We start from the raw sequence: 25342 nt of genomic DNA on the forward strand, positions 1-25342 counted from the left end.
TGAGACTGACTGTTCTTCAGCCCGCAGTTTCCTATCTCTCTCATTTTTATTTCAGTACCTTATTTTATTTGCAAACGCTTGTCTTCCCTAATGAGTCACACCTGTGTACTTGCTTATCTCGTGCCAGGCTGGTGTTTTTAAATATAAGAATCCACTTTCCTCTCACTCTAACCCTATAAAGCAGATATTTTTTATTATCCCCAGTTCACATAGGCACAGAATATTTTGCCCAAAGTGAAGGCAGGATTCTCACCCCAACAGCCTGATTCCTGAGTCCATGCTTTTAGCCATCACACACTGTATTGTGTCTTGAGAGCAGGTTTTTCCTCTGAAGGTAGATGTTGTCTTAGAGCCCCTGTATTCCAGATAATCCCATGATGCTTTAGTATTTTAATGGCTTCTGGGATTGACTACTTTAGTATTACTTTGAACTTGGTCTGTGTTGTTAATCACAGAAGCAGTTGGATGGAAGCTAAAGCTAAATTGATTTTATTCATTACCCTTTTAAAATCAGTTGTGAGATACAACAGACTATTTAGCTTTAAATTGCATTTCAGAAGTAGCATGAATGGTAGTATATTTCAACTCAAGTATGCCTGTGGATTTTACCTCTTAATAATTGTATTCTGGTTGTGTTTTGATAAAATTGGTTTCTTTGTGCACATAGGAATATTAATGTGACCCTCTTGGAAATTTTTCAAAGATAAGAAACAAATGGTTTCTTCCCTTTCGCATGCCCACGCATGTACAAAGGTATCTTTCAGTCACTTCACACGGGTGAGCAGTATTTACTGAACACTATTACATGCCAGGGACTGATATATAAGTTACCATATTTTGTGTAGGTTGGGGCTCATTCCCATTTTAAAATGGACTTTCTCTTTACGGGAGGGTTGATTTCTCTTTAATTGCCTCATTCCTGCTATGTGTGCATACTTCTTTTCAGGAGCATGTCATTTGTAAAAATGTAGTAACCCGGTATATTTTCTGTAGTCCAGTCAGGTTTCATTTATGCCAAATTCTTTGTTAAGGATTCTGTAAATGGCATAAGACCTATAGGTCCATTTTAAATCCATAGGCATTAAGGGAAAAATATTATCAGGTGGCGCTAGTGGCAAAGAACACACCAGTGCAGGAGACAGAAGAGGTGCAAGTTCGATCCCTGGGTTGGAAAGACACCCACTCCAGTATTCTTTCCTGGGTTGGAAAGACAGCCCACTCCAGTATTCTTTCCTGGAGAGTCCAATGGACAGGAGCCTGGTGGGCTACAGTCCATAGGGTGGAAAAGAGTTGGACACAGCTGAAGCGACTTAGCACTCATTACAACTACTATACTATATACATTCTAAGATGTGCGTTGTTTTCGCATTTTAGCATCTCTGAAGTGAAGATCATTTTACAGTTGCTGGCATTATGTGATTACAACTGGCAATATAGGCATATCTCATAGTTACACTGGAAATTCGTAGCTGCTGCAGGAAAACAAGTATCACAAGAATGCAACTCACACAGTTGTTTTGACTTCCCACTGCATATAAAATTTATATTTATGCTAAACTGTGGTCTTTTAGGTGTGCAGTATCATTATGTTTAAAAGTCAATGTACATATGCTAATTTTAAAATATTATATTGCTAAAAATGCTAACCATCGTCTGAGTCTACAGAGAACATACATGTTTTTCATTGATCCTTCAGCCTCTTTTCACTATAATAAATACAGTTGTAACAGTTACATACAATAAGACTATATTGGAAAGAACATCATTTGGAAACTATGCTTTTTGACTGTATTAAGGCTAAATGTACGGTTTCATTTATTATCTGTGATATGTTTTTTCTAAAAGTCGTTTGTATATAAATGTATTTTTGTAGCTAGACTACTTCAACTCTTAATACATAGCATAAGAAAGCATAAGGAAAAATGTAATCTGATGGCCTTAAATCTGTTGTTTGGCAGCAGAATTTGTCACTGTTTTCTCTTAATTGACCCCTAATGTGTCCTTTGACAGTGGGATGAGCAGTTTCCTACGATATGCTTATGTTCCAGAACTCAGGGCCCTTCACCTTGATTCCCGTGTCTTCCTGATGTTTTAAAGCATAAAGGCCCCGTCGCTGGGGGGCCATGAGGCCCTGCAGTTTTCCCTTGCTCCCTCCGAGACTGCCCCTGGGCTCTGGGTCTGCTTCTCCCCCTTGAAATCCCCCGCCTCAGGAAGCAGTCCCTCTTCCGCTCTAGTTCGCATCCTTTCTCTTGGAGAGAGGTGTATCTCTGCCCTCTTGTTGACTGCACTTGAGCTGGAGGGTCTGTGTTTTGCTCACCACTGCATCCCTGTGGCCTAGCGCATACTAGGCACTTGATGAGCGTTCCAAGAAAATGTGTTGAATGAACAATTTTATTTTTTAATCTTTTGTTTTATAGAGCAGACCGTTTTATAGGTAGGGAGTTGGTAGTATCAGAAAATTAACCTAAATATCTAGACTTGGTGCCCTGGCAATTTTTCAGCCTTAGCCAAAACATAGTTATCTGGGAAATATTTTAATATTCATCATTCTTTTTTATTGGGATTCCTTTGAAAACAAGTTAGAACTTTGCAATACCCGGTAGTGTGGGCTTCTGTTAAGGAGAAGCATATCAAGTAGCTTTTTATCATCCTTTTGAATGTACAGTGATTCAACATGAGTCAATATGGGAATTTATAGAAATGGGAAGCTTGGAATAAACTGTTCTCTCACTGATGTTTATTTTAATTCCAGGACGTGGTCCAAGACAATTCCTGGGAAAGTTGAATTCTTCTCTAGTGAGGGTTCAGACACATCGATCTCAATTCCAGTAGTGCCACTACGGGGCGTGGATGACTCCTACCCACCCCAGAAGAAGTCTTTTATGATGCTCAAGTACATGCATGACCACTACTTGGACAAATACGAATGGTTTATGAGAGCAGATGATGATGTTTACATCAAAGGAGACCGTCTGGAGAGTTTTCTGAGGAGTTTGAATAGTAGTGAACCCCTCTTTCTTGGGCAGACGGGACTGGGCACCACGGAAGAAATGGGAAAGCTTGCTCTGGAACCTGGCGAGAACTTCTGTATGGGGGGGCCTGGTGTGATCATGAGCCGGGAGGTTCTCCGGAGAATGGTCCCACACATCGGCAAGTGCCTCCGGGAAATGTACACAACCCACGAGGACGTCGAGGTGGGAAGATGTGTCCGAAGGTTTGCAGGCGTGCAGTGCGTCTGGTCTTACGAGGTAAGAACAAGAAGAAAATCTGTTGATTTTGTCATTAGTTCTGGACCAGTCATAGGAAACTATGATAATGTTTCCTTAATGCTTAACAATTGGTACTAAGTTATTATATATTTTTACATTAGTTCTTTTGAGTTCTCTCATTACCTTTTCTCTTAGCTTTTAAATTTACCGTCTGTACTTTGGTCCTAAAATTTTAGTTAATGATGGCTTTTGGGACCCAATGAAAAGGGTTAATACAGGTCACAGTGATACTTTCATGATTTTCCCGAAGATTCATTTAGTCTGACTTCTGATCTGCAGATGTGATTTGCGAGAGTGTCCTTTTTCTTCCAAAGGCCTGACCCCTTTCATCTGGTCATGCTGACCTGCACAGTTTAGAGACTTACATGTTTTGAATTCACAAAATGAGTAATGATGTAAAACAACCGACAGTATTTGGGTTTGCATTTATTTTAAACCTTGACTTTTTTACAGTTACTAAGATCTGGAAGTTTGCAATATAGTTTTCCTTTCAGAATAGGCAGTTTAAGAGTTATATTGATACATAAGTGCAATATTTTGAAGGAAACCTACTTGGAGATGTTTTCTTTTTAATAGTTCTGGAGAATATGAGTTAGCTTTTGATTTTTCTGTGTTTATTGGCAGATGTTCACCTCTTGCCTGCAGTTGCAGGATGTGATATTAGTCAGAATGGAAAAAATTATTTAGGTTGTGTTGTGTTTAGATGGATAAAATGCTGATAGTTGTGAGGCACAGAGGGAATCGCTAGACCTTTGCCCAAGAAAAAGAAACGCAGCTTCAGATGTAAACTGTTAGCCTGTCTTCAGTTAATTTTCTAAAGTGCTTATGTGAAGAAATGGTGTTCTGTTCTTGCCTGTACTTGTCTTTTCCCTGGACTCCTTTTGAAATGTCTCCTAATCATACTGTTTCTTTTGTTTGAACTTTTAGGGAAGTGGACACTTGCAAGTATACAGGAAGTAGTCTTCCTACTGTTTCCAATTGTAAAAGATGCCTTTTAAATCAGAATGCCATCTGAGTGAACCCTGTGATCTCTGTCTCTTCCCCTGATCCCCGTCCACCAGCTGTTGCTCCTTGGATCTGGGGGGGATTCTGTTTTCATGGATTTTTGCTGCCAGGAAAGCTATTTGGGAATTTCGTGGAGTTTTAAACAAAATACAGCTGACGGTATTCTTGCATTTCCCTCATCCTTAATTAAGTAGTTATAACTTTAACATGTTTCATTATTCTTAAAATGTGTAATGCCCTCTGTATTTTGGAATGCTTTATACTGCCCCTGAACTCTGAGGAGCTAGCTTTCTTGGTAGAAATGGAGAGGATAGACCTCCCTTTGAGATGTGCCATGTGCGTGCTAAGTTGCTTCCATCGTGTATGATTCTTTGTGGCCCTACGGAGAGTAGCACATCAGGCTCCCCTCTTCATGAGGTTCTCCAGGCGAGCTACTGGAGTGGGTGGCCATGCCATCCTCCAGGGGACCTTCCCCACCCAGGGATGGGACCCGTGCCCTTCTGTCTCCTGCCTCGGTGGGCAGGTTCTTGGCCGCTCACACCACCTGTCATGCAAGCCTGTCTCAGCGTGGTCACACCGTTAGATCTTACACGCTGCTAGATAGACAGCAACACTCGGTGTCCTCACTTACCGAGAACTCAGACCTAATGTTAGTGCCAAGATGGAGGGAGAAAGTAGTATCCTGAGGTTGTAGGAGTCGGGAGCCAGTTTGAAGGGCTATTTCTCTTTTTACCATATGATCGCCAAAGTTTTGTAAGGCCTGAAGTGAGGGTGCTAGAATCATCCCATCTGTATACTTGGAACTGCTGGTTAGACTTGATGGGTCTGGTAAATGACCTTATTAAAAAAAGGGCCTGGTGGGGGAGGAAGCCCCCTTCACTGCTCGTGTGACGCATCACTGCTTGTCCCTGTCCAGGATCTCCTGAGTCACCTTGGATGCTGGCCCCACTTCTCTGCATTTCTCTAAAGGCTGATGACAGTTTTTTCTAGATCCTGCTGGCTTGGCCTCCACAGGGCTTATACCAGATGACTCTCCTTTTGTGGGAGAATATCTTTTACCTGGGCCTTCCCTGGTGGCTCAGAGGTAGGGAATCTACCTGCCATTGCAGGAGACTCGAGTTCGATCCCTGGGTTGGGAAGATCCCCTGGAGGAGGAAACGGCAGCCCGCTCCAGTATCCTTGCCTGGGAAATCCCACTGACAGAGGAGCCTGGGGGGTCCAAAGAGTCGGGCCTGACAGCAACTCAACAACAGCAGCAGTCTTTCACTGGAGTGTAGCTTGTCTTTTCACTTTATATATGGTATTTTTAATATATGCAAGTTATGAATTTAAGTGTAGTCTAACTCGTCATTCTCTCCCTGTGTGGTTTGTGCTTTTCATGTCTTAAGAAATTCTTCCCTTCCTTGGGCCACAGGAACTTTATATATATTTTTCTGCAAATTTAATTTTGCCTTTCACATAGAGTTTATCACTCTCATTTTTAAGAATTCTACTGAGGCATTTACCACTTTGTTAGACTTTTGATTTCTTTTCTCTTTCCCCTTATGTAGGGCTTTAAGCAGTTCTAACCTGAGAAGTTATTAGAATTTATTGTTGTATTCACCATAATCCCTCATGTGGATGAGGAACTTTTATTAAACTTTCTGTAAAATCTAGATTCTCTGTTAAGGCTCACATTATGAGAAATTATTGAGGTGGAGTCTTATATTAAAGACAGTTATGTTAAGCTTTGGATCTTGGAAGGTACTATTATAAACCTAGCCAGAAGGTGTAGTTGTTTTTTTTTTTTTTTTTTTTTCCTTTTTGCAAGTCCCAAATAATGACTTGGGATTACACTTACATAATTAAAGTGGCTTCTCAGGAGCAACTGTCAGTCAAAATTCAGATTCATTTCTACACTTGTTTTGACTTTTTTTTTAGTTCCCTGACCGTAGATTGAACTCATGACCCCCTGCATTTGAAGCGTGAAGTCTTAACCACTGTACCACCAGAGAAGTTCCTGTTTTGTCTATTATTAGTGACTGATGACTTTAAAAACTTTATTTGGCAATCATTTTAATTTTATAGGAACATTACAGGAATTTAAAAAAAAAAAATGTAAGCCTACACTCAGAGTAACCTGTTAGTGTTTTATCCATTTGTGCCGTCATTTGCTTGTATTCCCACTTGCCCCCCATTCCTTCCGGTGCAGAGACATAGACACACAGCCACCGTTTAAGGGGAGCTTTCTTTGTGGCCCTTTACTTTAAACAGTGTTAGTGTATTTTGACTACAAATACAGAAATTCTCTTGTACCACCACAGTACAGCTTAAGTAAATTAAACATGATGTCTGTAGACTCAGTAAAGTCGCAGCAATATCTCTTCCTTCTCCATTACAGCCTCCCTCCTGGGGCCAGGCATTACCTTTGGTTGTCATGTCTGTTTAATCTGGGATGTTTGCACAGCCTCTTTGTTTTTCATGACCTTGGCATTTTCAAAACATGATTTTCATAATGAAAAAATGTGACTTAAATATAGTAAACCATTAAGTAGTTTTTAGTAATACTCTTCAAAGTTTGTTAAAACCTCCCACTGAGAGGACCTCGCAGCAGAGTGTGGGCCTTGAGACTTAATGCCAGGAGAAAAGGCAGGAGGAGCTTGCAAGCCTGATTCTCCCTTGTCACATAGGGTCGGTATCACTAACCCACATTCTTTTCTTAAGAAACATTATTGAACAGTTTGAAATGTTGAACAGTTTGAAACAATAATTTATTTAGGCAAATATGTGACATATTATACCACGCAGTACTTTCTTAATAGGAGGGACAAAAAGAAAGTTGAGCCAAGTAACTCATTCATCTTCATTTCTTATTGAAGTAAATGTTACGCCTCTGGAAAAGTACACAGATCATAACTAAGTGCAGAGCTCAGTGCGTTTTGGTGAACTGGACACAGCTGGGTAACCAGCATCGAGATCTTTCGTGTATTATTTTAACTCAGTGTTTGACTAGTAATGAATGTGTTTGGGGTAGAAAATAATCATTACCAATGAAAGTTAGTAACAGGAATAGATAGATATAGCAACTTAAAGTGAAAGTCAAAGTCACTCAGTCATGTCCGACTCTTTGCAACCCCATGGACTATATAAAGTCCATGCAATTCTCCAGACCAGAATACTGGAGTGGGTAGCCTTTCCCTTCTCCAGGGGTTCTTCCCACCCCAGGGATTGAACCCAGGTCTCCCACATTGTAGGCGGATTCTTTACCAGCTGAGCCACAAGGGAAGCCCATTTTTAGCAACTTAAAGATCTTTTTAATAGTTAATGCTGTCACGTGGTTCAAAATTCATACGTGCAAAGGGCTTACAAAGAGAAGTCCTCCCACCTTTATCTCCAAGCACTGGGTTCCCCCAAAAGTCAGTCACCGTAGTACACCTTTACGGTTATACCCTATGCATTGTTTCTCGTTGTTCAGGCTCGAAGTCATTTCTGACTCCGCAACCCCATGCCAGGCAGCATGCCAGGCTCCTCTATCCTGTATATAAGCAGTTGAGTTTGTGTATCTTACCCCTTTTGTAGCATGCTTTACTTACTATGCACATGTTGCTACTCTACACGTACATGTCTTGGAAGGTTTTCAATTTGGTACATAAAGAGTGTTACCTTTTTATGGCATTCAGGCTATTTTTAGTTTTTTCCAGCAGTGTTTCTAACCAGTCATGTATCCTAGTGTTTCCCAGTCTTTTTCACATGTACTGAGGCAACTGCCTCTAGAGGGCTCCTGCTACCCCAGCCCCTAACGCTCTACCCGCCCCCTCCAGACCAAAGGGGTTGTTGTTCAGCACCTCCTGAACTGTTTGGGGATACATCAGTATACCAAGACCATCAGTTGGGATGTCTGAGTTAACTGGTAAGTGTTTGTTAAGGGAAACTGGAAGGAAATTGCCAAAGAAGGATGAAAGATGAATGGCCTTTTTCTCTCTCAGAGACTTTAGTTAAGGAGATAAAAATATATATGTTCATGAAATAGTTGAAAAAAACTTAGAAGTGTAAAACCTTGTGATGCTGATTTTAAAAATATAAAACAGGGAAAGGCAAGATCTATGACGTTCTTATTTTAGAAAGGTGTATCACCAAGGGAGATTGGAGTTTAGAGCAAAATATGTCAAAAGAGTTCTTCTGTGTTAGTCTGACTGGTTTTTAAAGGAATATTGAACAGCCTTACATCAGAAGCCTGAGGTTTTTTCCTTTCATCACAGAAGAAATAATATTTCTTAATGTTGACTGTCCTAGAGCTGGTTTGTGTTACGTTGGGATGCCTTCCTCATTCCTTTCGGCTGCCCCTTAACCTCACCTGCTCAGGAACCAGGCAAGCTTCTACATGGCTAGAGGCTCAAATGCTGAGCTCTACTGCTGCATGCTTCTTCGTGGCAGAACCCCTTGAGGTCTTATACTGAGTCTTCTTTTGTTCTGGCAGTTTGGTGGTTCAGTTTCCAAGCCCTGATAGATTACCTTCTAACCTGTTAGCACCCCCGAAAGAGGATAATGTATAAGGACTGTGTCAGTTGTGAGTGGGAAGGGCACAAAAGGAAGTGAAAAATAAGAGAAAATGCAGCTGTGACCTGCACAGTAGTCTGAGACCAAATATTATGTTACTGGTTTCTTTCTAGTTTCATTCAATATGGTTGGAAAACATACTTTGTATTTCCAGTTTTAAAAAAATTGCTGAATCCTTTGATGGTGATGTACCCTGGAGAATGTTCCACATGCACTGGAGAAAAGTGTGTACTCTGCTCTTGTTCTGTGGGCTGTTGTCTGTTAAATCTGGTTGGTTTTTATGTTGATCAAGTCTGTTTCCTTCTTTGGCTAGTTTTTCTATCCATAACTGAAAGTCAGATATTGAAATCTTCAATACTGTTGTTGAATTGTCTATATTTCTCCCTTTTATTAATGTCAGTTTTTGCCTAATACATTTTAGGCCTCTCTTGTAATGTCCATTTATGTTTATAATGTTTTATTTTCATGATGAATGACTCCTTTTATCTTTATAAAATTTCTTCTTTTATCTCTAGTAACAATTTTTGTCTTAATGCAGTCACTCAGTTGGGTCCAACTCTTTTCGAACCCATGGACTGCAGCACGTGAGACTTCCCTGTCCATCACCAACTCCTGGAATTTGCTCAAACTCAAGTCCATCCAGTCAGTCATGTCATCCAGTCATCCAGCCATGTCATCATTTGCTGTCCCCTTCTCCTCCTGCCTCCAATCTTTCCCAGCATCAGGGTCTTTTCAAATGAGTCAGGTCTTCATATCATGTGGCCAAAGTTTTGGACCTTCACCATCAGTCCTTCCAATGAATATTCAGGACTGATCTCTTTTAGGATGGACTGGTTGGATCTCCTTGCAGTCCACGGGACTCTCAAGAGTCTTCTCCAACACCACAGTTCAAAAGCACCAATTCTTCAGTGCTCAGCTTTCTTTATAGTCCAACTCTCACATCCATACATGACCACTGGAAAAACCATAGCTTTGACTAGATGGACCTCTGTCGGCAAAGTAATGTCTCTGCTTTTTAATATGCTGTCTAGGTTGGTCATAGGTTTTCTTCCAAGGGGCAAGCATCTATTAATTTCATGGCTGCAGTCACTGTCTGCACTGATTTTGGAACCCCCCAAAATAAAGTCTCTCGCTGTTTTCACTGTTTCCCCATCTATTTGCCATGAAGTGATGGGACCAGATGCCATGATCTTAGTTTTCTGAATGTTACCAACTTTTTCACTCTCCTCTTTTCACTTTCATCAAGAGGCTCCTTAGTTCTTCTTCGCTTCCTGCCATAAGGATGACATCATCTGTGTATCAGAGGTTATTGATATTTCTTCCGGCAATCTTGATTCCAGCTTGTGCTTCATCCAGCCTGGCATTTTGCATGTTGTACTCTGCATATAAATCAAATAAGCAGGGTGACCATATACAGCCTTGATGTATTCTTTTCCCAATTTGGAACGAGTCATGTTCCATGTCCGGTTCTAACTGTTGTTTCTTGACCTGCATGCAGATTTCTCAGGAGGCAAGTAAGGTGGTCTAGTATTCCCATCTTTTGAAGAATAATCCACAGTTTGTTGTGATCCACAATGAAGAAGTAGATGTTTTTCTGGAACTCTCTTGTTTTTTTCAGTGATCCAGTGGATGTTGGCAATTTGATCTCTGGTTCCTCTGCCTTTTCTAAATCCAGTTTGAACATTTGGAAATTCACGATTCATGTACTGTTGAAGCCTGGATTGGAGAATTTTGAGCATTATTTTGCTAGTGTGTAAAATGAGTGCAATTGTGCAGTAGTTGGAACATTCTTTGGCATTGCCTTTCTTTGGGATTGGAATGAAAACTGACCTTTACCAGTCTACCAGGCTACTGCTGAGTTTTCCAAATTTGCTGGCATATTGAGTGCAGCACTTTCACAGCATCCTTTTTTATCATTCGAGGTAGCTCAACTGGAATTCTATCACTGCCACTAGCTTTGTTTGTAGTGATGCTTCCTGAGGCCCACTTGACTTCACATTCCAGGATGTCTGGCTCTAGGTGAGTGATCACACCATCATGATTATCTGGGTCATGAAGATCTTTCTTGTACAGTTCTTTGTGTATTCTTGCCACCTCTTAATATCTTCTGCTTCTGTTAGGTCCATACCATTTCTGTCCTTTATTGTGCCCATCTTTGCATGAAATGTTCCCTTGGTATTTCTAATTTTCTTGAAGAGATCTCTAGTCTTTCCCATTCTGTTGTTTTTCTGTATTTCTTTGCTTTGATCACTGAGGAAGGCTTCCTTATCTCTCCTTGCTGTTCTTTCAAAGTCTGTATTCAAATGGGTATATCTTTCCTTTTCTCCTTAGCCTTCCACCTCTCTTCTTTTCTCAGCTATTTGTAAGGCCTCCTCAGACAACCATTTTGCCTTTTGGCACTTCTTTTTCTTGGGGATGGTCTTGATCACTGCCTCCTGTACAATGTCACGAACCTCCGTCCATAGTTCTTCAGGCACTCTGTCTATCAGATCTAATCTCTTGAACCTATTTCTCACTTCTACTATATAATCGCAAGGGGTTTGATTTAGGTCATACCTGAATGGTCTAGTGGTTTTCCCTACTTTCTTCAATTTAAGTCTGAATTTGGCAATAAGGAGTTCATGATCTGAGCCACAGTCAGCTCCTGGTCTTGTTTTGCTGACTGTATAGAGCTTCTTCATCTTTGGCTGCAAAAAACGTATCAGTCTGACTTCGGTGTTGGTCATCTGGTGATGTCCATGTGTAGAGTCTTCTCTTGTATTGTTGGAAGAGGGTGTTTGCTGTGACCAGTGCGTTCTCTTGGCAAAACTGTTAGCCTTTGCCCTGCTTCATTTTGTATTCCAAGGTCAAACTTGCCTGTTACTCCAGGTATCTCTTGATTTCCTACTTTCAGATTACAGTCCCCTGTGATGAAAAGGACATCTTTTTTGAGTGTCAGTTGTAGTTCATAGAACCATTCAACTGCAGCTTCTTCAGTGTTGCTGGTTGGGGCATAGACTTGGATTACTGTGATACTGAATGGTTTGCCTTGGAAATGAACAGAGATCATTCTGTTGTTTTTGAAGTTGCATCCAAGTACTGCATTTTGGACTCTTTTGTTGACTTTGAGGGCTACTCCATTCTAAGGGATTCCTGCCCACAATAGTAGATATAATGGTCATCTGAATTAAATTCACCCGTTCCACTGCATTTTAATTCACTGATTCCTAAAATGTCGATGTTCACTCTTGCCATCTCAGGTTTGACCACTTCCAGTTTACCTTGATTCATGGACCTAACATTCCAGGTTCCTAAGCAATATTGCTCTTTACAGCATCATACCTTGCTTCTATCACCAATCACATCCACAGCTGGGCATTGTTTTTGCTTTGGCTCTGCCTCTTCATTTTTCCTAGAGTTATTTCTCCACTCTTCTCCAGTAACATATTTGACACCGACCAACCTGGGAAGTTCATCTTTCAGAGTCATATATTTTTGCCTTTTCATACTGTTCATGGGGTTCTCAAAGCAAGAGTACTGAAGTGGTTTACCACTCCCTTCTCCTGTGGACCACATTTTGTCAGAATGCTCCACCATGACCCATCCGTCTTGCGTGGCCCTACACAGCATGGCTCATAGTTTCATTGAGTTAGACAAGGCTGTGATCCATGTGATCAGTTTGATAAGTTTTCTGTGATTGTGGTTTTCATTCTGTCTGCTCTCTGATGGAGAAGGATAAGAGGCTTATGGAAGCTTCCTGATGGAGGGACTGGCTGGGGGAAAACTGGGTCTTGTTCTGATGGGTGGGGCCATGCTCAGTAAATCTGTAATCCAGTTTTCTGTTGATGGGTGGGGCTGTGTTCCCTCACTGTTGTTTGACCTGAGACCAAACTATGGTGGAGGTAATGAAGATAATGGCGACCTCCTTCAGAAGGTCCCATGCAGACAGGCACTGCCGCAGTCAGTGCCCCTAACCCTGCAGCAGGCCACTGCTGACCCAGGCCTCCGCCGGAGACTCCTGGACACTCACGGGCAAGTCTGGGTCAATCTCTTATGAGGTCACTGCTCCTTTCTCCTGGGTCCTGGTGTGTACAAGGTTTGTGCCCTCCAAGAGTCTACTTCCCCAGTCCTATGGAAGTTCTGTAATCAAAACCCATTGCCTCCAAAGTCAAATTCCCTGGGGGTTCTCGGTCCCTTTGCCAGATCCCCAGGTTGGGCACTCTGTTGTGGGTCCTCAAATTTATTTGGTATAATTGTTCTGCAGTTTGTGGGTCGTCTGCTCGGCGGCTCTGTGGTCACGTTAATGGCAACCTCCTCCAAAAGGGCTTCTGCCACAGGCTCTGTGACCCAGGTCTGCTGCACCCAGCGCCCCTGCCCCTGTGGCAAGCCACTGCTGACCTCTACCTCCGCAGGAGACTCAAACACTTAAAGACAAGTCTGGCTCAGTCTCTGTGGGGTCTCTGGGTCCTGGTGTGCACAAGGTTTTGTTTGAGTCCTCCGCGCATCTCTGGTGGGTATGGGGTTTGATTCTGAATGAGATTTCACCCTTCCTGCCATCTTGCAGGGGCTTCTCCATTGCTCTTGGATGTGGGGTATCTTTTTTTGGTGGGATCCAACACTCTCCTGTCAAAGGTTGTTCAGCAGCGACTTGTAATTTTGGAGCTCTTGCAGGAGATGAGCTCAGGTCCTTCTACTCCACCATCTTGTCTAAAAGTCTGTCTTATCTGATATGAGTATAACCACTCCATCTCTTTTGCATGGTACCTTTTGTTCCATCCTTGCTGTTCCATCCTGTTTGCGTCTTTGAATCTAAAGTCTGTCTCCTTTATGGTTGGCCAGCAGAAGGATGGGGGAGGGGTGGTCAGGGAGTTTGGAACTGGCGTGTGCACACGGCTCTATTTACAGTGGATGACGACAGGGCCTGCTGCGCAGCACTCAGAACTCTGCCCGGTGTCACGTGGCAGCCTGGATGGGAGGGGAGTTGTCCGGGAGGATGAATACTTATGTGTGTGTGTGGCTGAGTCCCTTTGCTGTACTCCTGAAACTGTCAACAGTGTTAGATGGCTGTACCCCAATACAAATAAAAGTTTTAAAAAATACAGTGTATCTAGTAGAAACCATATAGTTGGGTCATTTTTTAACCCATTTTGCCATTCTGCTTTCTGATTGGAGTGTTTAACCTATTTATATTTAATATTACTGATAAAGTGAACTGCCACACAATTGCACTCATCTCACACATTAGCAAAGTAATGCTCAAAATTCTCCAAGCCAGGCTTCAACAGTACATGAACTGTGAACTTCCAGATGTTCAAACTGGATTTAGAAAAGGCAGAGGAACCAGAAATCAGATTGCCAACATCCGTTGGATCATCGAAAAAGCAAGAGAATTTAAGAAAACATCTACTTCTGTTATATTGACTATGCCAAAGCTGTTGACTGTGTGAATCACAAAAAAACTGTGGAGAATACTTAAAGAAATGGGAATACCAGACCATCTGACCTGCCTCCTGAGGAATCTGTATGCAGATCAAGAAGCAACAGTTAGAACAGGACATGGAACAACAAACTGGTTCCAAATCAGGAAAGGAGTACATCAAGGCTGTATATGGTCACCCTGCTTATTTAACTTCTATGCAGAGTACATCATGCAAAATACCGGGCTGGATGAAGCACAAGCTGGAATCAAGATTGCCAAGAGAAATATCAATAACCTTAGAGGTACAGATGACACCACCCTTATGGCAGAAAGTGAAAAAGAATAAAGAACCTTTTGATGAAAGTGAAAGAGGAGAGTGGAAAAGTTGGCTTAAAGCTCAACATTCAGAAAACTAAGATCATGGCATCTGGTCCCATCACTTCATGGCAAATAGATGGGGAAACAGTGGAAACAGTGGCTGGCTTTATTTTTTTGGGCTCCAGAATCATTGCGACAGTGACTGCAGCCATGAAATTAAAAGATGCTTACTCCTTGGAAGGAAAGTTATGACCAACCTAGACAGCATATTAAAAAGCAGAGACATTACTTTGCAAACAAAGGTCTGTCTAGTCAAAGCTATGGTTTTTCCAGTGGTCATGTATGGATGTGAGAGTTGGACTATAAAGAAACCTGAACCCTGAAGAACTGATGCTTTTGAACTGTGGTGTTGGAGAAGACTCTTGAGAGTCCCTTGGACTGCAAGGAGATCCAACTAGTCCATCCTAAAGGAAGTTAGTCCTGAATATTCATTGTAAGGACTGATGCTGAAGCTGAAACTCCAATACTTTGGCCACCTCATGCAAAGAGCTGACTCATTGGAAAAGACCCTGATGCTGGGAGGGATTGGGGGCAGGAGGAGAAGGGGACGACAGAGGATGAGATGGCTGGATGGCATCAGTGACTCAATGGACATGACTCTGAGTGAACTCCGGGAGTTGGTGATGAACAGGGAGGCCTGGCGTGCTGTGGTCCATGGGGTCGCGCAGAGTCTGACACGACTGAGTGACTGAACTGAGGATTTATGTCTCTCATTTCGCTTTGTGTTTTCTATGTCATGTCTTTTTTTGTTCCTCCATGCCACTTTCTTTTGTGTTAAATACACATTTTCTATACATTTTCACTCTTGTCATTTTTCTTATTTGTTATTTTCTTGGAAGTCACTCTGAGTGTTACAATTAACATATTAACTGATAAAAAACCTTGGTCAAATTAATTCCAGCTTAATAGCAGTAATACACAAAATCCTTGCTTCTGTATACCTAATTCTCCTCTCAGTCCTTCATGCTGTTATTATATGGAAATTATATATCTCTGTATAATTATGTATGCCCATTGAAGTAAATTTATAATTGTTGCTTTATGCAGTTGTCTTTTAAATCAGGATAGAGAAAAGACTTAGAATTTTTAAAAATGCATTTATAGTATCTTTTGTATTTACCTATGTAGTTAGCCTTAATGGACTTCCTATTCGTGTGTATTTGTGTTACTGCGCAGTCTTTTCGCTTCCATTTGAAAGACTTCAGTATTTCCTGGGGTGGGCGGCGCTGCAGTGGGAGGCCCGTGCACCCCAATGAAGAGCAGCCCCGCGCAGTGCAGCTAGAGAGAGCCCGCATGCAGGAGTGAGGACCCAGCACAAGTGTTAAAGAAAGACGCTCTTGCAAGTGCAGTCTCCTGGGCACCACTGGCCAGGTCAGGCGATGTCGGTCTCTGGGAACGGCGCTGTGAAGGACGCACAGCCCCTCCCTGCCTCCTGCCGGGCTGCCAGGCCGCTGGTTTTCTCTGTGGTGGGGAGCTAGTGCTTTTCAAATTTAACACATTGCTAGGAATCTGGGAAGGGAAATAGGGCAAGTTATAATGTCACAAAACCCACTGTTCTTACCAAAATTTCAGTTATTCTTGTAGAAATGCTTCCTGAATTACTGAAGACCTTTGACTAATATTCAGAGTCCTGAAAAGAGTGCCTGAAAGAATTTCTAGGCATATGTGTTTGTTTCTGTGAGGGCTTCCCAGGTGTGGTGAAGAACCTGCCTGCCAGTGCAGGAGACAGGAGAGATACAGGTTCAGTCCCTGAGTCAGGAAGATCCCCTGGAGGAGGGAATAGCAACTCACTGCAGTATTCTTGCCGGGGAAATCCCATGGACAGAGGAGCCTGGTGGGCTGTGGTCCATGGTGTAACAGAGTCGGACATGACTGAAGCGCTTAGCATGCATGCATCCAGGTGGCCCAGTGGTAGATAATCTGCCTGCAAATGCAGGAGATGCAGGTTCAGGAGATCCCCAGATCAGGAAGATGCTCTGGAGGAGATGGCAACCCTCTCCAGTATTCTTGCCAGGAAAACCCCATGGAGAGGAGTCTGGCGGGCTACAGTTGATGGGGTCACGGAGAGTCGGACACGACTGAACGACTAACGCTTTCTCTTTATAGTAACAGTGTGTTCTTGGAATTTCTGTTTGCTTTTACAATTTTGAGAATACTGTTCTGATGGAACACATCACAGTTTACCTGAAATGAAGATGTCAGTTGCTTTGGACCTGTAATTATCTTCGTGGCAAGATGAAACCTCCTATAGGTACTTAAACACCTCTGAAATGGTTTCACTGTTTGATATAGCAGAGTCTTGTGGTTGTGAGCTGTGGGTCTAAGGCAGATAGATACGTCTTCATGATGTTCACGTTTGGTAGGAGTGTGTTAAAGGTATTCTAGGCTTTATATATTCACCACCTTTCTTACTGGAAACTCATAACAAGACATATTTAACTTAATGTACAGTTGACAGGAAAGGGCTCCTAGCAACATTATCAGGAGATGGGCTCCATGTACCCTTTTCTTTATCTTACAGTACAGCAGAAGAGCATTTCCTGTATAGTTGAGAAGATTGAGATCATAAAGGTCATCACCCCAATTCTTGTAATAAACTGACAGTCTTATTTTCTAAATTGTATCACAGTATTCAAAGTGCTTTACAAGCCATTTTTAGATGAGTAAAATGAGCTCTAAAACTTACTATCACTATGTGAAAATGGACTAATCTATGCGAAAAATGCCTCATTACCTAATATTAAAAATAATAAACTTACAGTAAACCAGGGCACATAGTCTAAAACCACACAGGAAAGTGTGGAGGGCCTGTGGCACAGTTAGGATGAGGCAGGATGACTTGGGAGAACAGTGTGGAGGGGGCTTGCCTTGTCTGGGCGGCCGCCTTCTCTGAAGATAGCTGGGTTTCCGGACTGTTGGGAGCAGTTAGGAAGCTGTCTTGTCACGTCTGGGTGAGGTCTCAGGATGGCAACAGCAAAGGTTTCTAAAGCTGTTAATTTCAGTCATCTCCCCGGTCACCCCCCTCCCATCACCCCCACCCCGCTGCGTGTTTCTGTTTGTCCTCTACAGTTGTGTTTCTGTTCCTGCCGTGCTGGTAGGTTCATCTGTACCACTCTGGGGGGCTTCCCTGGTGGCGCAGACAGAAAAGAATCTGCCTGCAATGCAGGAGACCTGGGTCTTTCCTGCATCAGGAAGATCCCCTGGAGGAGGAAATGGCTACCCACTCCAGTACGCTTGCCTGGAGGATCTCACGGACAGAGGAGCCTGGCGGGCTCTTGTTCATGGGGTCACAAAAAGTCCCACATATATGTGTTAATATATGATACTTGGGGGTTTTTTCTGACTTACTTCACTCTGTATGATAGACTCTAGGTCCATCTAAATCTCCACAGATGACCCAGTCGGACACGACTGAGCAACTTCACTTTCACGTTTCACTTTCATGCACTGGAGAAAGAAATGGCAACCCACTCCAGTGCTCTTGCCTGGAGGATCCCAGGGACAGGGGAGCCTGGTGGGCTGCCGTTTGTGGGGTCGCACAGAGTCGGACATGACTGAAGTGACTTAGCAGCAGCTGCAGCCACAGTCCAAAAGGGTTCTTTTCTCTCCACACCCTCTCCAGTATTTGTTGTGGATTTTTTTTGATGATGGCCATTCTGGTTGGTGTGAGGTATTAATTTCATGGTAGTTTTGATTTGCATTTCTCTAATAATGACCGATGTTGAGCATCTTTTTTCATGCGCCTCTTGGACATCTGTATGTCTTCTTCAGTGAAACGTATATTTATGTCTTCTGCTCACTTTTTGATTGGGCTGTTGTTTTTTTTTTTTTTTAAGCTGCATGAGCTGTTTGTATATTTTGAAAATTAGTCGTTTGTCCACTGCTTTGTTTGAAAATATTTTCTCCCATTCTGTGGGTTATTATTTTCTCATATGGTATGGTTTCCTCTACTATGCAAAAATTTTTGAGTTTAATTAGATTCCATTGCTTATTTTTGTTTTTATTTTCATTACTCTAAGAGATGGGTCTTAAAAGACCTTGCTGTGATTTATGTCAAAGAGTGTTTTTCCTGTGTGTTTCTCTAAAAGTTTCATAGTGTCCAGTCTTCCCTTTAGGTCTTTAATCTGTTTTGAGCTTATCTTTGTGTGTGGAGTTGGGTGGTGCTCTGGTTTCATTCTTCTACATTTAGTTGTCCAGTTTCCCCATCTCGCTGTATTCATTCTATATTCTTGCCTCCTTTGTCATAGATTAAGTGCCCTCAGGTGTGTGGGTTTGTCTCTGGGCTTTCTAACCTGTCCTGTCACCGGTACTTCTGTTTTTGTGCCAGTATCATACTGTTGATCACTGTAGCTCTGTGTATGATCTGAAGCCAGGGAGCCTCCTTCCTCCAGCTTTGTTTCTCTTTCTCAGGATTGCTTTGGTTATTCAGTGTCTTTTGTGTTTCCTTACAAATTTTAAGATTTTTTTTGTTCTAATTCTGTGAAAACTGGTATTGTTGATTTAATAGGAATTGCATTGAACCTGTAGATTGCTTTGGATAATACGGTCATTTTCAAAATGTTGACTCTTCCAATCCAGCAGCATGGCATATCCGTCCATCTGTTTGTGGCCTCTTTGATTTCTTTCAGTGTTTTATAGTTTTATGAGTACAGGTCTTTTGCCTCATTAGGTAGATTTAGTCCTAGGTATTTTACTCATTTTGTTGCAGTGGTAAATGGTAATTACATTGGTTGTCTGTAATCCTTGTGATTTCTCTTTCAGACCTTAGTAGGATCAACGAATCTTGGTTGTAGGTTTTTCCCTTTCATCACTTTAAAGGTATCCTGCCACTCCTTTCTGGCCTGTTGAGTTTCTACTGAAAAATCAGCTGATAACCTTACTGGAATTCCTTTGTATATTATTTGTTGCTTTCCTCTTGCTGCTTATAGTATTTTTCTTTGAATTTAATTTTTGTTAGTTTGATTAAAGTGTGTCTTGGTGTGTTTCTCCTAGAGTTTATCCTAAATGGGACTCTGCACTTCCTGAAAGTGAGTAGCTATTTCGTTTCTGATGTTAGGGAGATTTTCAACTATAATCTCTAAAAATATTTCCTTAAAGCCCCCCGTCTGTTTTTTTTATTCTTGTAGAACCCCTATAATTTGAATATTGATACATTTAATATTGTCCCAGAGATCTCTGAGAGGGTCCTCGGTTCTTTCTGTATCTTTCTCCTGCTCCTTGGTAGTTATTTCCACCTTTCTGTCTTCCAACTCACTTACTTGCTCTTCTGCATCAGTTATTCTATTGTTGATTCCTTCTAGTGTATTTTTCATTTCAGGTATTATGTTGTTCACCTCTCTTTGTTCTTTAGTTCTTTGAGGTCTTTGTTATACATTTCTTGTATTGTCTCAATTCTTGCCTCCATTCTGTTTCCAAGATTTTGTATCATTTTTACTATCATTACGCTGACCTCTATTTGAGGTAGTTTGCCTGTTTCCTCTTCATTTACTTGGTCTTGTTGGTTTTTTCCTTGCTCCTTCGTCTGCAACATAGTTTTTGGCTGTCTCTCTTCTTTGACGGGTAGGGTTGTTTGCCATGAGGCTTCTAACACTGCCGTTTGTTTGCAGCCAGCTTGGTACAGCCAGATCTCGGTACCTAGGTGGGACCTCACTCTGATTAATATTCCAGGAGGTTTCAGATTCTCTGTTAGTTCAGTGGTTTGGACTTGATACCCTCACCACAGGAGCTCAGGCCTGACCCCCAGCCTGGGGACCAAGATCCTACAAGTTGCATGATGTGGCAAAAGAAAAGAAAGGACAGTACAATAACAAAAGAATAGAAAACAAAATAAAGTTGTAAAAATTAAAAATATATTAGGAAAAGTAAAAATGTTAAGTGAAGCAACTATAGCAAGGTAAAACAAGGAACAGCAGAAAAAAGAAAAAGGGAGCAGGGGAAAACAAGCCAAAAGTAACATAGCAATAACAAAGTGTAAGAAGTAAAAGTAAAAAAAGTTATTAGAAATAAAAATATAAATGAAACAAGGTAAAACAGAACCACAACCTAAAAAGAGAAAGGCCAGAAAAAACCTTTGCTGTAGGGTGTCTTACAAATAGCTGAGCAAAGAAGACAAATGAAAGGCAAAGGAGAAAAGGAAATGTATACTCATCTGAATGCAGAGTTCCAAAGAGTAGTAAGGAGAAATGAGAAAGCCTTCTTAAGTGAACAATGCAAAGAAATAGAGGAAAGCAATTGAATGGGGAAGACTAGAGATCTGTTCAAGAAAATTAGAGATACCAAGGGAACATTTCTTGCAAAGATGAGCACAATAAAGGACAGAAATGGTAGGGACCTAACAGAAGCAGAAGATACTAAGACGAGATGGCAAGAATACACAGAAGAACTGTACAAAAAAGGACTTAATGACCCAGATAACCATGATGGTGTGGTCATTCACCAAGAGCCAGACATCCTGGATTGTGAACTCAAGTGGGCCTTAGGAATCATTACTAAGAACAAAGCTAGTGGAGGTGATGGAATTCCAGTTGAGCTATTTCAGATCCTTAAAAAATGATGCTGTTAAAGTGTTGGATTCAGTGTGCCAGCAAATTTAGAAAACTCAGCAGTGGCCACAGGACTGTAAAAACTCAGTTTTCATTCCAATCCCAAAGAAGGACAATTGCAAAGAGTATTCAAACTACCACACAACTGTGTTCATTTCACATGCTAGCAAGGTAATGTTCAAAATCCTTCAAGCTAGGCTTCAATAATATGTGAATCATGAACTTCCAGATGTTCAAGCTGGATTTAGAAAAGGCAGAGGAACCAGAGATCAAATTGCCAGCATCCATTGGTTCAGAAAAAGCAAGAGAATTCCAGAAAAACAGTCTACTTCTGCTTCATTGACTTATGCTAAATCCTTTGACTGCATGGATCACTACAAACTGGAAAATTCATAAAGCAATGGGAGTACCAGACTGCTTTACCTGCCTCCTGAGAAACCTGTATGCAGGTCAAGAAGCAACAGTTAGAATGGGACATGGAACAGTTCACTGGACTGATTCAAAATTGGGAAAGGAGTACATCAAGGGTGTATATTGTCACCCCCCTTATTTAACTTATTTGAAGAGTACATCATGTGAAATGCCAGGCTGGATGAAGCACAAGCTGGAATCAAGATTGCCGGGAGAAATATCAATAACCTCAGATACGTAGATGACACCACCCTAATGGCAGAAAGCGAAGAGGAAGTAAAGAGCCTTTTGATGAAAGTGAAAGAGGAGAGTGAAAAAAAAAGCCAGCTTAAGACTCAGCATTCAAAAAATGAAGATCGTGGTATCCGGTCCCATCACTTCATGGCAAATAGATGGGGAAACAGTGGCTGACTTTCTTTTCTTGGGCTCCAAAATCACTGCAGATGGTGACTGTAGCCATGAAATTAAAAGACACTTACTCCTTGGAAGAAAGCTATGAAGAACCTATACAGCATATTTAAAAGCAGAGACCTCACTTTGCCAACAAAGGTCCATATAGTCAAAGCTATGGTTTTTCCATTAGTCATGTATGGATGTGAAAGTTGGGCCATAAAGAAGGCTGAGTGCCCAAAAAATTGATGCTTTCAAACTGTGGTGCTAAAGAAGACTCTTCTTTCTTCTTGGTCCCTTGGACAGCAAGGAGATCAAATCAGTCAATCCTCAGTGAAATCAACCCTGAATATTCATTGGAAGGACTGATGCTGAAGCTGAAGCTCCAGTACTTTGGCCACCTGATATGAAGAGCTGACTCATTGGAAAAAACCCTGATGCTGGGAAAGATTGAGGGCAGGAGGAGAAGGGGACAACAGAGGATGAAATGGCGGGATGGAATCACTGACTCAATAGACATGAGTTTGAGTAAGCTCTGGGAGTTGGTAATTGACAGGGAGGCCTCACGTGCGGCAGTCCCTGGGGTGGCAAAGAGTCAGACACGACTGAGAGACTGAACTGAATGTAGAGGGTCGAGGTTAGGCAGCTTGGGACTTTGGTGTAGGCAGCGTTTAGGTTGTGTTTGGGGCCTAGACTCAGGACCCACAGGGCCAGAAAGGGCCTCAGAGGGTGAAGATTAGGTCCGGAACCTCAGCAGGCTCCCTGGGACCCAAGTGGAAATAGGAGACACCGACTAAGTTCCTCTGCTATCTTCTGCCCTCTCAAGGGTCTCCCCCTCTCCACTGATAACGCTCAGTGCTGGCGGGCCCCTCTTGGGATGGAAACGCCTCTCCAGCTGCCCCTCAGGGGCACAGGTCCCCTCCCTGGCCTCTACTTTTCCTCCCCTCCTCCTCCCCACCCACGTCCTACCTGTTGGCTCTGGGGTCCCCCTGTCCCCTTAGGTGTCTGTGGTTCACAGCCAGTGCCTGGGAGGCACCCGAGTTGTGCAGAGATGGGAAGTCTACATCCTTCTAGTCTCCCATCATCTTCTGTTAATTGTTCTCCTTGTTCATGTTTAAGAACTATCGATGCCATTTATTTACCCTTAAAACATTCCCCCTGAGCCAGTGTGTTTTGAAACTGAGTAGAGACCATAGTTGTTTGGTTAATTGGCATCAGTTCCTTTAACCCCTATGGAGAGCTCTGTCCTGGGTAGAGGAGAGCATGGAAAAGGAGTTTAGAATATTGCCTTCCCAGCGAGGAACTCACAGTCCAGTTGGTAGGGAAGCCACACTTGGCACACAGAATCTCTCATCATTTATGTTTGGTAGGCTAATGCTTTATATATATATATATATATATATATATATATATTTTTTTTTTTTTTCCCTTTCTTCCCTCTTCTAAGCCATGTTAATTGCAGTCTAGCAGATAAAAAAGTCAGTGATGATGAGTGCTGGTCAGTAGTAAATCCTGAGTAAATGCATCTCTGTTAGATGAAGTGATGAAAATAAAAAAACTTTTGGGCAGAGATTAAATGGACAAATGGACAAAATGGACAAACTTTAAAGCTAAAAGTCAGTGATATCTTAAGATACCATTACTTGTCTCTGCAATTTTTGATTTCACAAATATCTATGTGTTCTGGTTATAAATCTTCTCAAGGCTCAAGCTTTCTTCTTTTTTTTTTCCTATTTTAAACCTCAACCTTTGTTAGTTGCTATGAACCATAACTTGAGATTTGTTTATCAAACAAATTTCAGTTTAAAAAAGTAGTTACAAAGTATTTATTCGTCACTATGGTGGTTTTGGGCTTCCCAGGTGGTGCTGGTGGTAAAGAACCCTCCTGCCCATACAAGAGATCTGGGTTTGAAAGAGGAGGGCATGGCAACCCACTCAGTATTCTTGCCTGGAGAATCCCATGGACAGAAGAGTCTGACGGGCTATAACCTGTAGGGTTGCCAAGAGTCAGACACAACTGAAGCGACTTAGCACACAGACATGGTGGTTTTAATAGTCACAAATTGTTTGATAACCTTCCCTCCTGGAGGTGGAGCTTCATTACCCTGCCCTCGCATGTGGACTGAACTTGGTGACTCAGTTTAAATGAATGGAGTAGGGAATAGAAAAGCTAGTAACTTTATATAGAAACCCCTGGCACGCCAGGGGATGGGACGTGATGAGAAAGCTCTTCACGTCTGCCTTCGTCCTCCATCAGAGTTGTGAGAGAACATCAGACGGACCGAGCTGAGGCGCATATTGTAAAATACTTGGTCATGGTCATGGAAAGTGAGGAAAGACTGAGGACCTCTCCCAGAATGGAACAGACAAAGGAGATGCGGCAGCTGAATGCAGTGTGGGTTCCTTGGTTGGGAGAGAAAAGGGACATTGGTGAGAAAACTGGTGAAGTCTGAATCAGGCGTATAGTTTGGTTAATAGTGAGTTAATGTTACTTTCTTAGTTCTGACGTGCTGAATAGTTACATAAGGTGCTAACACTAGAGGAAGCAGGGTGAAGAGATGGGAGCTGTCTCCACTGCCTTTACCACGGTGCTGTAATTCTGAAATTATTTCAGAATAAAAAGCAGTAAGAACGCATTGCTGATTTATTTGGCCATAGGAGTGAGGTTGCCGTCTCTGCCACCATGTCACATTGCCCACGCAGTGCCTTGGGGAACCGGGTAAAGTCATAGAAGACCTTCTGTGAGTCTTAAGTATCAGGCAGGATGTGATTTTTAGCTTATTGACTTCTAGGAAATCCAAGACAGAAAGGCCTTTGTTTGAGAGGACTGCAGACTTTTAACCCTCATAAAGAGCTTATCATTGGAGCAAGCTTATAATGCACTGTGTTATTACTGTAAGAAATTTGTAATGGTACCGTTACGGCACAACTTTTCCCTGGCTTAAAGGAATCTTTGAGCTTTCAGTCAACAATTTAATGCTAGCACCCTTGCTGATGTCATCATGTTTAACCCTATAATGTTCTGCTTCTGTGTTTCTGTTTGTGGACCTTTGCAGGGATTAAATGAGTACAAAATTATTTTCTTTGATGTCCGTCATCATTATTTTCAAAGGCTTTTTTTTTTTCAATTCTTTCAAAACAATTTTTTTCTTTTGATAAATGGGGTAGGTACTACTTTTCCTTTCGTATATGTTAACATCTGTGTATTTCTCTTCAACAGGAACACTCATTTAAAGACGTGAGGCTTATTTTTATTTACAACAATATGGTTTATTTAAGGTAGAAAGATGAGTCCATTCTTAATTCTTTCTCACCACCCAAAGAACACTTCTGTTTGCTTTTTAGGTTTAAGTTGTTTCTGTAATCATTTAGAATTCTGGTTGTTTTATTAGGATCAGGTGGGTATGAGATCC

General features: G+C 41.9%; 1 protein-coding gene across 1 annotated transcript in view; it reads left to right on the forward strand.

Moving 5' to 3' along the window:
* CHSY1 (chondroitin sulfate synthase 1) overlaps nucleotides 1–25342 on the forward strand; it is a 94327-nt gene that overhangs the window by 13331 nt on the left and 55654 nt on the right. Inside the window, exon 2 of the mRNA XM_065906665.1 lies at nucleotides 2753–3248. Coding sequence (XP_065762737.1) covers nucleotides 2753–3248 — 496 coding nt within the window. The remainder of the gene's footprint in view (nucleotides 1–2752; nucleotides 3249–25342) is intronic.

Source organism: Muntiacus reevesi, chromosome 15 (genome assembly GCF_963930625.1).
Source record: "Muntiacus reevesi chromosome 15, mMunRee1.1, whole genome shotgun sequence".
Classification (NCBI taxonomy): Eukaryota; Metazoa; Chordata; class Mammalia; order Artiodactyla; family Cervidae; genus Muntiacus; species Muntiacus reevesi.